The sequence below is a fragment of the Gavia stellata genome, chromosome 8 (genome assembly GCF_030936135.1).
Source record: "Gavia stellata isolate bGavSte3 chromosome 8, bGavSte3.hap2, whole genome shotgun sequence".
In the NCBI taxonomy this organism is placed as follows: domain Eukaryota; kingdom Metazoa; phylum Chordata; class Aves; order Gaviiformes; family Gaviidae; genus Gavia; species Gavia stellata.
Genome location: NC_082601.1, coordinates 42,376,086 through 42,389,105, shown reverse-complemented (window position 1 = coordinate 42,389,105; position 13,020 = coordinate 42,376,086). Strand labels below are relative to the sequence as shown.

General features: G+C 44.0%; 1 protein-coding gene across 1 annotated transcript; it reads right to left on the bottom strand.

Moving 5' to 3' along the window:
• Positions 1 to 939: 939 nt before the first annotated feature.
• On the bottom strand, positions 940 to 12,278 carry SPP2 (secreted phosphoprotein 2). Its single transcript, XM_009817858.2, has 7 exons — positions 12,230 to 12,278; positions 12,001 to 12,125; positions 10,505 to 10,627; positions 8,772 to 8,882; positions 7,059 to 7,113; positions 6,572 to 6,679; positions 940 to 955 (listed from the first exon to the last, which is right to left on the bottom strand). The coding sequence occupies exons 1-6, from the start codon at positions 12,276 to 12,278 to the stop codon at positions 6,582 to 6,584; spliced, it is 561 nt and encodes a 186-aa protein (XP_009816160.1). The 3' UTR covers positions 940 to 955; positions 6,572 to 6,581.
• Between the last annotated feature and the right edge of the window lie 742 nt (positions 12,279 to 13,020).

The window sequence follows — 13,020 nt, the reverse complement described above, 5'->3', positions numbered from 1 at the left end:
TACCCCAACGACATATGAAACACCTCTTCAGTACCTTCACTACGCACCAATGACTGCCCTACATGACTGCTTCTGTAGGAACAGCTCCTGTTGCCTATTTACAGACGACTTTCGTATGTCCAGTGCGGTCACACCTGCACTAGGTGAACTGGGTGTGTGTAGAAGCACAGCCCTAATACCAGGCTACACCATAACCAAAGACCAAACTTGGTAGTAAAGCCTTAAAAAACAAAGAAAAACACCCACCCCAAAACTGCACAGCAACCTTTCCCTTCCCAAAGAGCTGGGGATCTGTTGCATGGAGTGGAGAGAAAGGGACAAGACTAAAGACCTGTTTTCCAGGAGAGGAACACATCAAAGGCCTGTTCTAACCTGGCCTTGTTCCAAAAGCCATTGGTACCCAACAGTCACTGTCCTTAGCATCCCTCAGCCCCCCACATTAGTGGTCATTAAAGCTAGATTACTGGACTCTACACTCAACTCACTGCCTTTGGAGTTGTAGCAAGACACCTTGTCCACAACTGTTGTACTCCAGAGAAAAAGGAATTAAGTGCCTTTATTAGTTTGAATGAATCAATAATTAGCTACAAGCACTACAGATAATTACAAGCAACCAGAGAGCAACGCAGAACAAGCAGATGGAATAATGATCTTTTAATAGCACCGTTATGAGATGGTACAACACATACTGGACACAGTTACACTAGGTGTCTGAGGCAGTCCTCCCAGTGAGCTCTAATACATCCGAAGGCAGCTATCGACTGACAAATGCAGGCTTTTAGCATCTCACGAGCTCATCCAATGGTTATTTGACATTACAGCAGAAAGTGAGGTTAGGGAAAGACTGTCACTTCATTGCAGGATAGTTTTCCAGGAAAAAGAAAAGGAAAGGGTATCAGGTTCTTTCTTCACGTGCTGCATCTTTGATTCTTGATTCTTCTCATTCTCCAATCTACTTTAAAAAAAGGGTGGGGGGAGAAATGTTATAACTCAAAATTTGTCTCATACTTCACAGAACTAGCCAAACATCCATAGCCTCGGAAAAAATGCATTCAGCTTCACTGAGTTGTTTATTAATTTGTTTAGCATCAGAATCACACCATGAGGAATCTGTAAAAAGAAACCTGCATATGCAAAACACTTCATGTGCAAAAAATGTCATGTCAATTGCTAATTAGTGAAAAAAAGAGGAAAAAAAAAGAACCAGACTGCTAGAAAAATTAACAGCAGTGAAATAAGTAACACGGGACACAAACCAACACATATTGTAAAGTCTCAAAAGCAGAGATGGTTGAGGCTATAAGCTGGTGTATGGTCTGAGAAATGTATCTGAATTAAGAGCTACAATATGCACAAGAAATTTAGGATATGTTTTTCTAAGAGAGCATGTGACTGCTTCTACAGCAGTGTGTAGCCTACGCTGTATCTTCAGCAAGTTTGTCACCATGGCAACCTGATATTTTTCTGTAAGACAATTTTGTTAGTAGAATTTTAGGGATAGATTTGTTCCAGAAAGGAGTGTCCACACATGTGGTAGTGACAGATATAGTGACCTTCTGAGAGTGGCTTGTCCAGGAGTGCCTGGGTCCTGCCCAGCCCTGGAGATGGGGGATGCAGGCCAAAGACCTGGGACCAGCTGCTATATTCATCACTGGGGACCATGCAACAAGAGAAGAAACAGGAACAAGGGGGAACATGGAAGTTCCAGTGGGTCTAATCCTTCAAAACAGATCTAGAAGGGCAAAGGTAAAAATCGCTGCTGTTCAGAATAGCAACAAGAGATTGCCACAGCGATTCTCTCTGCTGTAACACCTCTGCTTCATTCCCGCACCCTGATCTGACCTGAGCATCAGGAAAGGTCCTGCCTGGGTCTGTTTGAATTCCAGTCCTTCACCTCTGAACAGATGAAAGCCTGCTCTCTTCTCCGCTACAGCATATCACAGATGCCAAGTGACATCAAGGACTTAGCTATCACAGACAGGCTCCAAGGCAGGAGGAATGTAAGGCTAGCCTGTCACTGCCTCCACGTTGCCTAAGCGATAAATTGCTCGAGCTCTCACTCTCAAAGCTGATCCGATACGGAGCTCATGCACTGTGCAACAGATCCCGTTCTGCAGGGATTTTCCTTCCCTCTGATGCTTCAACTTTTTTTTCCCCGGAAAGCAATAAGCTGCTTTCTGAGAACTGTAGAAAGTGGGGTGGGTAAATGGAGAGGAAAAAACAAAGACAGAATATATGAAGCCATAAGAATACAAAATTTGAACTAAAATCAAGCAGCTTCTTAATGAGGACACTGGGGATAAAAGCTCTTCTTTCCATGCCCCAGGAGGGTTATGCACCCTGCTCTGTTATTATTTTTCTCGAAGACAGACAAACAAGCATGCATTTCACTCTGAAGGCTGGATCCTGGATTTCTTGGGTATGAGCAGAAGAGGCTCAATGTTGCCAGGTATTCTTCCAGTGAAAAAACCACAACCCTAATATTCAAGGATGCCAGCCTATTCACTTCCGCTTCTGCAAGGCTCCTAATCAGCTTGTAACAACTGCCATCCCCGCACTCCCCCCAGCAGTGAGCTATGCCAGGCGAGAACTCAGCCAGAGACATTTTAAGAAAATGTAGAAAACTCAATGAGGACATCACAGCCCCTTGCCTTGATGCAGAAGGAATCTGATTGTTGAAAAACCACTTTCCTTGTGTGATTAATGACAGTAAGAGAAAATCAGTGTTCACAATCTACACGTGTATTACAAGCAAAGGCAGGGCCTTTCTTCTTAATTTTCCTGTTCAAGGAAATGAAGCATTGCTGGTGAGACTCCAGACCTAAGTCATAGGTCGGACTCCACCCTGCACAAAAGACAACTGCCTTAAGCAGTTGATTTTGGAAGAGCAGAGTGTTGGGGCCCTTTCCTTTTGCCTTCTGGGGTTCAAGGTATTAGGTGAGCCATTTTTTAGGCTCCTCATTGCGATTCAGAGCCACAAACACCATTAAGAAGATTCCAGCTTAATGGGACCCATAATTCCACATACCTGTGCATGCTCAAAAAGCCTTTCATCATTGTGTGTGCTAAACAGCATCCTTTCAGAGCAGGACTTCCCTCCTCCCCAAGAATTTCAGCAGGGGATTGACTGCATCACTGACATGCCCTTTGCTGACGCTGTGGCAACTGACACAGCTCCAACAAGCTCTGCACATACCTGTCAGGCCAAGCTAACTAATGACCTTAACGCTTGGTGCAGGCTAAGGTTGTTAACCGGTGATCAGCTGTTGTACAGCAGCTGGCTCTCCTGCTGTCACTCGCTCATGTGCCCGAGCTATTTGTTGGAAAGACCGGTCCACAGCATGGCATGTGAATTTTACAATCTCCCCAGTTCCCGAGATGCACTAGGAAACAAATCCAGAAAATCTGATTAGGACGTGTCACTGAAGTAAGCTCATTAATCATTGATGTGGTTCTTTCATATGCAGTTTGCTAACTCCTGCAGGCATCAGCAGACTGGTGCGTCTGAAGACTGCAGACTTGAAAAAGTTCTTCTTTATGTAACAATTGCACTGATTTTTTGCTCTTGAATATTTAGCACATTCTAATAAATAAAAAGAGCCAGAAAGCACCAGTGAGATCATTTAGCCTAGCGTCTTGCATAGAGTCAGGCACAGGATTCCCTTGAAATAATTCCTGTAGCCAAAAAGATAAGAAGATCTAGTTCAGAAAATGTAAAATCCAGCCCGAAAAAACTCTGTCAGCCACTTGCCTTAGTAATTTTTGCGGTAGTCAGTTACCCATACTGTTGGGTAAAAAAAAAGAACCACATTTCATTTCTCACCTGGATTTGTCTAGCTTTGCCTGTCAACAACAGGTTCTTTGAGTAAGAGATGAAAGTCTTCTATTATTAAATTGCTGTTTCACCAGCCTCCCCAAAATATTCTCATCTAAGCTAAGCCAGCTGAGCTACTGCCATCTCAAAACAAAGCACGTATTTCTCATGCCCCACCAAACACTGCCATCACAGTACGGCTTGTAATAGTGCCAGGCATGATCACACGGGTGCCAAAACACAGGGGAAAAAAGCCATGAATAACTTTAGTTGGCCTCAAACACATGAAAGAATTTGGATACATGTGGCTTCAAATTAAACCCACGGATGAAACCCTCTAACTCTGGATACAAGTGAAATTGAGAAGTAAGACTTCCCTCCAGACTTTACAGCTAGTAAGTCAAATCAATTAAAAAAAAAAAAAAAAAGATAAACAAGGAGTTTTGGGGTACTTTGAAAATCTCCCTTAATCTCATGATGTGTCTGCCTCTGAGATGTCCAAAACCTAGGACACTGGTATGAAACATGACTGACACTTGCAACCTATCTTCAAGAGCAAGCAGAAAGTATTAAAACTCAAACTGCGTAAGATTTCAGGAACCATATATTTCTTTCCATTTGTTTCATATTCTCTTTCAAGAAGATTCTACAGCTTGCTTCTGGTTTAGAGATTTATTAGACATTACATCCAGGAACACAAAATATTTGTGATTACTGTATAATGGGGATAGCTCCTCTTAAGAATTAATTTAAGATGCCTGGCATTTTCCAAATGCAAAGAAAAGGACGTCCACCATTTCCAGCACATAGACCTCCTTTCCCACAACTTTTTGGGAAGATGGGTTGAAGAAGGTTCAATTCGTATTCAGCCAGCCAGACTGAGAGAGTTTGGTTCTCAGAAGCCAACCATAGTCAGGCATTTACAAAATTTGTCCCTCTCTTCTCTGGAACAGAAAGTCAACTTTATGCTACCCTTCGGTAAGCCTGTCTTTCCACACCATCTCCTCGGATTAAAGCTACCCAGAAGGACACAGAGCACACACCAGAATGCCACTGCAATATGCTCAAGGAAATTCAAAGATATTTAGAAAAGTTAAGAGACTCTTATGAGGGGAAAGGCAGTGATTAAAACAGCATATCACCTTTACCGGCTCACGGATAAACTAAAATAGCATATGGGTTTAATGAAAGCATTTTTACAAACAAAGACCTGATAGCAGAATGACTGGGCTTTCTTTTCATATCTAGTTTCTAGGAGAGCAGGGAGTATGTCTCCTTCAGCACATATAGGTTTACCACGCATATGCTTATGAGTAACATGTGTTAGCTTTTGGTGAGTCATCGGTACTAAATTACATCTAAAACTGTCTCGTTTCCAATGCAGCAGGCCTGAACTGAGCTCCACACACATGGAGCATTCAGTTCTGGCACTCTCTACAGGGACAGAGACCTGCTAATGATATGTACCCAAGCAAGTGTGGAAACCTTTTTCATCACAAAGACATAGTGCTAAGTAATTTCCTCTTCCCGTTCCCAACTACTTTAAAACTGTTTAGTGTGCCAAAGAATGATCTCTATTCTGTGTTGCTAAAACTCTTTCAGAAACACTTCAGATTAACTCCTAAAATGGCAGGTAAAATATCAGCAGCAGCTAGAGCTGCTCCCACATGGAGCCTCAGAGGTAGGTCAGCAAAGGTGGTTTGTGTAGGATAGGCCTTGCCAGCTCCAATGAATCATCATTGATTTCATTATCATTCCCATTAATTGGGCTCCCAACATCTCCTTCGCCGCTTCTCTGCAACAAACACTCGCCTGGGTAAACTGCATCTCGGTTCTCCCGGATGCCTTACTACCATGTTCTTTTTTTGTTTGCTGAACCGTGCGGCCTCGGGCCCCTGTTGCATTAGATTCATCACAAAGACATGGCCATTCCTCCAAGATTTTGCTATGTAAGTAGACACAACAAGCCATGGGTGGGAGGAGAGCCCCAGCGCAAAGATGGCAGGTGACGTGCTGAAGGACTGGGGCAGAATGGGGCACTCAACAACTCATCTGTGACTTTGCCAATACAGAGCCAGGGCATGTTCCAGATCCCACAGCCAATTAATAAATCCCTGCTAAGGGCAACCACTTTGGATAAGATCCAAAGTATCCGTGAAACGTTAGACAGAAACATGTCTCTGCCAGCCAAGAGAGATGGAGGGAAAAAGGCAGAACTGCAGCTCAACGCTTGAGCCCTATGTTAAACTCAGGCCAGCAGATTGATTTTCTTGCACACCGTGCACACTACCTGCACACCAGGACACTGGTGTTTGCGTGAGCCCATCCAAAATGGGCTCACGCCCAAAAAGTGAGTCCATCCAAATCAGATGGAGTACTCAAGAGTGAGTGAAAGCCTTGAGCTCTGTAGTTGGGATGTCTTCCTAGGAGTGAAGCAACAAGAGGAAAATCAAAAACGTCTTCTGCTGCCTTGACAACGGCTCAGACCCTTGTTCTGTGAGCCCACCCTTAGACACCAGAGATTGCCACCCCATCCACATTTGTCGAGGGTGCTGATAGTGCTGTTTGTACTCCATGTCACTGAATTTCCCCATAAGCAAGTCCTACAAATGCCTAGAGTAACATGGCTTTTAACATGCTCGCAGCCAAGAACCACATTCCCAAAGAGGTCCTTTATCCTGAGCAGTCACTTTCCCACTCTGCTGCAAAACCTGCAGACCTAGGGTGCGTAAAAGTTATGCTTTTGATTGTACTCACCCAATCCATATTATTCAATCTTGTCAGAGCTGAAATAGCTGGGTTTATGCCAGCCTCCACGGATGCCGCCTCTTCCCCTTAAAGGGAAGGCTTCAGGAGCAAATACATCTTTTAAAAAAAACCAAACATGGAGACATACGTGAGTGTTATATGGTTTCAAATACGTGTTCGTTCAGCATTCTGCACAACGTCAGGATAACCTCAAGGATGCCCAAAAGTCCTGGTTATGAGAGCACAAATCTGGCAGTCCAGGAGATGCTTACACAAACCTCAGCGTTGCCCTACTTTGCAGCCTAATGCCCTCACCGCTTTCTCAATGAGACACCCCTCTGCACAGGAAAAAACAGCTGGCCGTGACCTGAGCAAACTACTGGTCTTCCGTACTTTCTTCTCCCTCAGATGGATGACCTTGAGATGGCCTGAACAGATGATCCAAAAGGCAAACCAACATGGGCCAGGACAGTCCAGCATGGCAGAACTGGCTTACCTTCTCTGCGACTGCTGCCTCGCCTGTTGGGGTTCATTATTGGCATACGCATCATCTGTAAATTAAAGACATTTCTTTCAAAAGCTCATCTGTCAAGAAGTCTGCCTCTCCTTCATTTCCTCAGGTACTATGTAATCACTGAAGTAATTCCAAACTTCATTATTAATGTCTCCGAAAACAAGATTTCTGCTGATACTGCTGCAAAGCAGCGATGTTGCTAAGGAAGTCTGCAGTTGCAGGTAGGCTCTCAGATCAACATCTTTCATACTCCATACCTTGCCTGACCTTACCGTGGTGCAGATGCAGCCAGGAGAGCAGAGCCTGGAGAGCAGAGTTAGTCTGTTGCAGTCACACAGAACACCCCTTTGACTCATTTATCCCAAATTACTCTTTTAAAAGCTCTCTATACTCTTCTTTTGTTGGTCTCTATCCCAGTAGTACAATCCCAGCCTCAGCCAGTCACAATTCCTCCTCCTATCCAAATGCCACCAGCAGTATGGGAGCTATACCAACACCATCCATAGTGAACCAGTCTAAGAACCCTTGAACTGAGTTACAGCTCTAGAACAAGAGCTGCCATGCACCTGCTGCAGCCCTCTGCAAAAAGAAATACTTCCCTTTTCATGTGCAATAATTCCTTTTGGCATTTATTCCTTATTAACATTGCAGGAAATATATTCCCCAGCAGGAATATTGGCAGCAGTACTGAATTTTAAGTGATGGTTAAAGAAGACTTGCAGGAAGATCTCTGCTTGTAAAAGCAAGTGTTTACACTGAGTGCCCTATTAAACAAGAGTTATGCTTAACCCACAGAGGACAGACTGAACATCCAAGACTACGTTACATATTTCAGTACTTCACATACAGTCTTTCTGCTCTGCAAATCAAGACTTCCTGTGGTGCATTCATAGCTAGCTCTGAATAGAGATTCTGAACAAAAAATATAAATTACAAGCTAATTTGGCAATTCAAACCAAGAGAAGGTGACACAGAATCCTATTTGCTTTAAGTTATCTATTTAGTCACTTGCACTTCCCAAAAATAAAAACTGTCCATATCCTCTGGCACTTTGCTTGTGAAACTATCTTTGTTCCCTGTATATAACTCTCAAGCACAACACCCACTGTAGATCTGTGTTGTAAGCGCAGGCTCCCAGTTTCAAACGTCAGTTCATGGAAAAAGTGGACACTGGCATGATTTGAAAATAGCTAGCAGGAATGCACAGGTTGAGTCAGCATTTAATCACACCTTAAAAACCAAATAAGAGCTCAAAAAGGGAACACATCTCAGGAGAGCAAATGTTCTTCAGCTATACTGTGATTACATGCTCAGCTGAGAGCTGGGTTTGGTAACAGAGCCAGTCATCGGTATTTGTTTCTGTCTATAAGACGTGCCAATCACTGTTCTCCAGGCACAGGCGTACTCTATATGTCAATGAAGAAAGAGCGCCGGAGTCGGCGGATGTGCCAGACTGCCGCAGAGATTCACGCTCTCCCCAGGCATCCATCAAGCAAGGTCAAACCTCTCAGCTGATGGAAAGTGGAGCATTACAGGAGACAGATGGATTTCAAACCACATTCAGTTTTCTGATCAAAACCTCCAACTGCTACAGGAGTTGCAGTTCACATGATATACACCTGACTTCTCCTTAAAAGAGAACAAGCAGAATTTTCGCTCCCCCAGGCAACAAAAATTGGTTTTCCCCTTCCTTACCTCTTCGCTGCTCATCGATTCAGAGCTGGATGTGCCTCGGTGGCACTGCACAATAACGTTCGAGATCAGCTCACCGGAGACTTCCACAACACTTCTGCAGAACGCAGTTGGCTGTAACGGATCAAAATAGAGCAAATCTCATAGAGCAAAGCTATAGTGCAAACCCTCTCATGGGAGTTTCACTGGGGGGGAAGGAACCTGTACAGGGATTTTAAAATCAAATTCCAAAAGGAAAAAACTCAAGGAAGACTAGGCACCTAACAAATTATTGGAGCAGACTGCGGCCAGCCCAATGCATCCTGGCAGCGTACGACTACAAAAAAGTTGTTGCCCCATTTGCTAATATGCAAGTTACTGCCTATTAGCTGTATGAAGTCTTGAGCCTACTAGAGGCAGAAGAAAATCTCCCAATCCTTTTCATGGCTCTGGCATCACCAATGACAAACAGAAGAGCTGTGCAGGACTATGCTGATGGCAGCTCCAGCTCTAGAAGTTAAACTACCTTTAAAGACGTTATCTCTATGGTTTGACAGAAGCTCCAGCAAAACCTGCCACCCAAGTTTGGAAAACAGAGATCCTCACGCTATCTTTCATACTGTATTGCCTCAGTGAGAAAAGAAAAGGGGTGATGTCTGTTTAGAATACAGTGATAACTTCGCAGCAGCCAACCCTTGTGTCTTTAAAGAAACACTAGCAACAGCCATCAGTTTCATGTTGTCCCATCTACACGCACACACAAGCTGTTAGCTCAAGAGTAGCGATACTCAAAGAGACGATTACCCTCATCTTCACGGAGTAAACTACCTCCTGAGGTAGTAGCATGACTCATGAGGAAAGCCTTTCTGACATCTGTTCAGTGCCTTCCCAGAATCCCTCGTCTTCCCTGTGGAAGACTGTGCTTCAAGGTATTAAAGACTGTGCCCAGGAAGGACAGATAAGTTTGGCAGCCATTCACAGAGGAAAAAGAGGTGAGAAGAGCTCAGCTTGGAGTAGCACGAAGAACCAGAGATAATCTCTGTGGAAGTCTGACACACAGGATGGCATCATTGCACACAGGGACTCAAAAGCTACTCCACGTGCCTTGTAAGATTTGTACAAGGGGTTAGGACACAACCACTCAAAAGCTTGCAAAGGGAGCCATGTTTTGCCAAAAATAACCATGCACAGAGAAGTCCAGATTCAAAGATGATGTATTTACACCAAAGCTGGTCATCTAAGAATCAGAGGGCAGCAAAAGCGATCTCAAGAGCCTGATCCATGTTTATTTCAGGCAGAAAAGAGAGTTGAAAATCTGAAAAAAATAAGCACTGTCAGCACGGAGTGGAAATCTGCACTACATAGGAAGATAAGCCTTTATGTGGTGCCTAGATACGCGATAGACAAAAGCAGGTCAAATGTCAGGTTTTCTACCTTCTTATCTTAGAAAAGAAGCCAATTCCTTCCAGGATTTGGTGCCAAAGCACACACTTTCACTACATGCTGCTCCAAGACACGCACCCTCTCTTTTCAGCTCAGAGCAGTTCCTGTATTCCCCACTGACCAGGCAGAAGAGTTTCCCACTGACCCTTCCCACCTAACACCCACTCCATGCTGTAGGTTGTATTTGTTTGGGTTTGTTTTCGTTGTCAGAAGGCCAGTCATTCTTCCTTCTTCAGCACCAGTAGTGTTTCAACACATCCTGACAACACCCTGCATGGAGCGGAGGGGTTCACATTCACACCAGAGGCACTTACCACAAATGGCCCTATTTTGAAGTCGCACGTGAACGGGTCTCTCCCTGAAACTTTCGTGCACACAGTTTCACGAATGCTGAACTGCAGCTCTAGTCTATAAGCATCACTGTTCCACATGTCAACCTGGTAAAAGGAAGGTCAACACAACATCTAATTAGTGCCTGTCCTTCTATGCCCACTACATGGCAACCTTGCTTCTTTGTCAAGCAGAAGCAAGACATAAGGGCGTTATGGGTCAGTGCCCCGCTTAGAGCAGATTACTGTGTGTGAGAAAGGCTATTTTATTGCACTCAGGAGTTACTCTCTCAGGCAGATTTGGTGACAGCAACGTAGAACAGCTTTCCACAGGGATTTCACTTGAAACTCCACAGCCCATTGCAGGATCCTCCTATTGCTCAGAGTCGGCTGGGGGACTGTCAAAGGTAGATAAGCATAGCATTACCCCTGCATGCTACCCCTTCTTCTGTGGGAACCAGGGTGCTGACAGCTCTGCTTTGGATATCTAGACTGCTGGGAAGTCTATTGCAAATACATGACTTGGAAAGAAAATCACACAACTGCTAGCAATTAAATTAATGCAATTTATAGGGTTGCTCCTTCTCAGGTCAGGTGCCTCAATGGGCAGTGGACATACAACACCACAAGCTTTAGAAAGTTTGGTTGCTTTTGTTGACACACTAGGATTTTCTTTTCTCCTTCTCACAGCCTAATGAACGTTTTAGCTCAAGATGAGAGATTAAAAAAAACCCCAAAACCAAAAACCCAACAAACAACAAAACCCCCACTGCTTTCACCCACTTTTTTTTTTTTTTTTTCCAAACTAGATCAATCCAAAAGTCATCTTGTCATTCATTCTTGCAAAAGACTTGATACATACCATCTATAGAAACAGAACGGTTCTGAGGATGTTCAGGAACATGGATGTGCTAACTTTAAATTAGGAAGCTTTAACTTCTTAACTCTGGGTATCCAATTAGTTCTTCGCAACACAAATTAAAACAGATAAGTGTTTCCTGCCGTTCCCTGCCTGTGTTTAGACACTAGTAGATTTAAACCAGCATTGGTGCATAGAGACAGATGATGTAAACACAGATTGGAGAAAAAAATCCTAAATGTGTTTGTGGTGGCATTTAATTAGCAGTGCAGACGTTCAGCTAAGACCTTCAGATGAATGAGGTTAATTTATGCCCAAAGCAAAGCAGTTAGCTGGAGATATTTAAAAACACCACTTTTGAACAAAATCTTACAAGAGATCCCTCAAAGATTTCTATTCTAGGGGTGGAAAATTTGAACTCCTAATGTATTTTTAGTTACAAACCAACACACAAAGAATATTTAGGTTCCTAAAGCCATAGCTTCAGAAAATAGCTCAAACCCTTCCAAGCAACATCAGAAAACACCAACTAAACCTGTGTTTCCAGGATTGGGTGAAAAAGAGTTTTCCACCACAGCAAAGCATATTCCGGGTAAAGGATCTCCATTGTCTGTGCACTTACTCTTGTGACATGGCTCCTGACAACACCATACAGGTTTGTCCCCCAAGACTGAGAATTGATCCTGGCAATGGAAGCATTGAGAGCCTCTTCTGTGACAGGGAGTTCATAGTCGTACACTGGAAACCCTGAGACAGAGGCAAAGTTCCATTAAAAGTTCAGTGTGGTCTTGTACTTTACCTCCCTAAACCACCATAAGGAAGAGGACGTCGTTCCGTTCTGAGCGACTTACCTGAACATGAGAAAACACTCACTGTGAGGACAAAAATTAAGATTCTCATAGCGTGCCTTTCAAAATCCTCTGGTCCTTTCCCTTTCTGAGCAAGGGTTTCCAGTGCATGTTCCTCTGTCTTTATATAAATGCAGCCTTGATTCTACACATGACCTTCCGGCGTCCAAGCTCTGCTACAAACATTGCACTTTAAACAGGATTGATCCAAGAGTAAATATTTGCTGTCAGCTTTTCTCCATTTAGCAGTAGTTCTCAGATAAGAGTTGGACTGCAGTGCCTCTTTCCCAGGACTGCGAATAAAAGGGGGCACTGAATTCCTGATATCTCCATAGCCAAAGGCAAAACCTAGTTATTTCTTTCACTGTTAGCCATTAGTTATCCATTTAAAGCTGGTGAGTCAACTCACTGACACTGGACCCAGCATCTTTGTGTCTCGGAAGCAACTGACTGCACTCACAAGCTGGCATTCCCCAAGGAGGGGATGATTCCCCAGCACAGAATGGGAGTCCACCTCCATGGACCCGTCCGACACCACCACCCTACAGGCCAAAGCATCCAACAGAAGCCTCCCAGGCACACGGCAGACCCTTGGGAACCCCCAGGTCTGTTCGCCTTGCAAGTTCCTGGGACCTCTGCTATTTGGCACGTGCCAGAAGAGCTCCCACATTGCTCTCACTCACTGAGCCCAGCTAACCAAAAAGTGAGTGGCTGTGGACACTTGGTTTCCCTGTCAGATCCCCCTGATGCACAGGCTTCAGTTTCAGCAAAGAAATTAATGGGATTTTTGGAAA

What these genes read in the sequence shown, in the direction of transcription:
- SPP2 (XM_009817858.2), bottom strand. Translation starts at nt 12,278, where the DNA reads ATGAGAATCTTAATTTTTGTCCTCACAGTGAGTGTTTTCTCATGTTCA. An exon ending in GAGTGTTTTCTCATGTTCAG is followed by an intron (nt 12,126 to 12,229) that starts GTAAGTCGCTCA and finishes CCTCTGTCTCAG; the next exon opens with GGTTTCCAGTGTACGACTAT. An exon ending in TCAAAATAGGGCCATTTGTG is followed by an intron (nt 8,883 to 10,504) that starts GTAAGTGCCTCT and finishes GATCCGTTACAG; the next exon opens with CCAACTGCGTTCTGCAGAAG.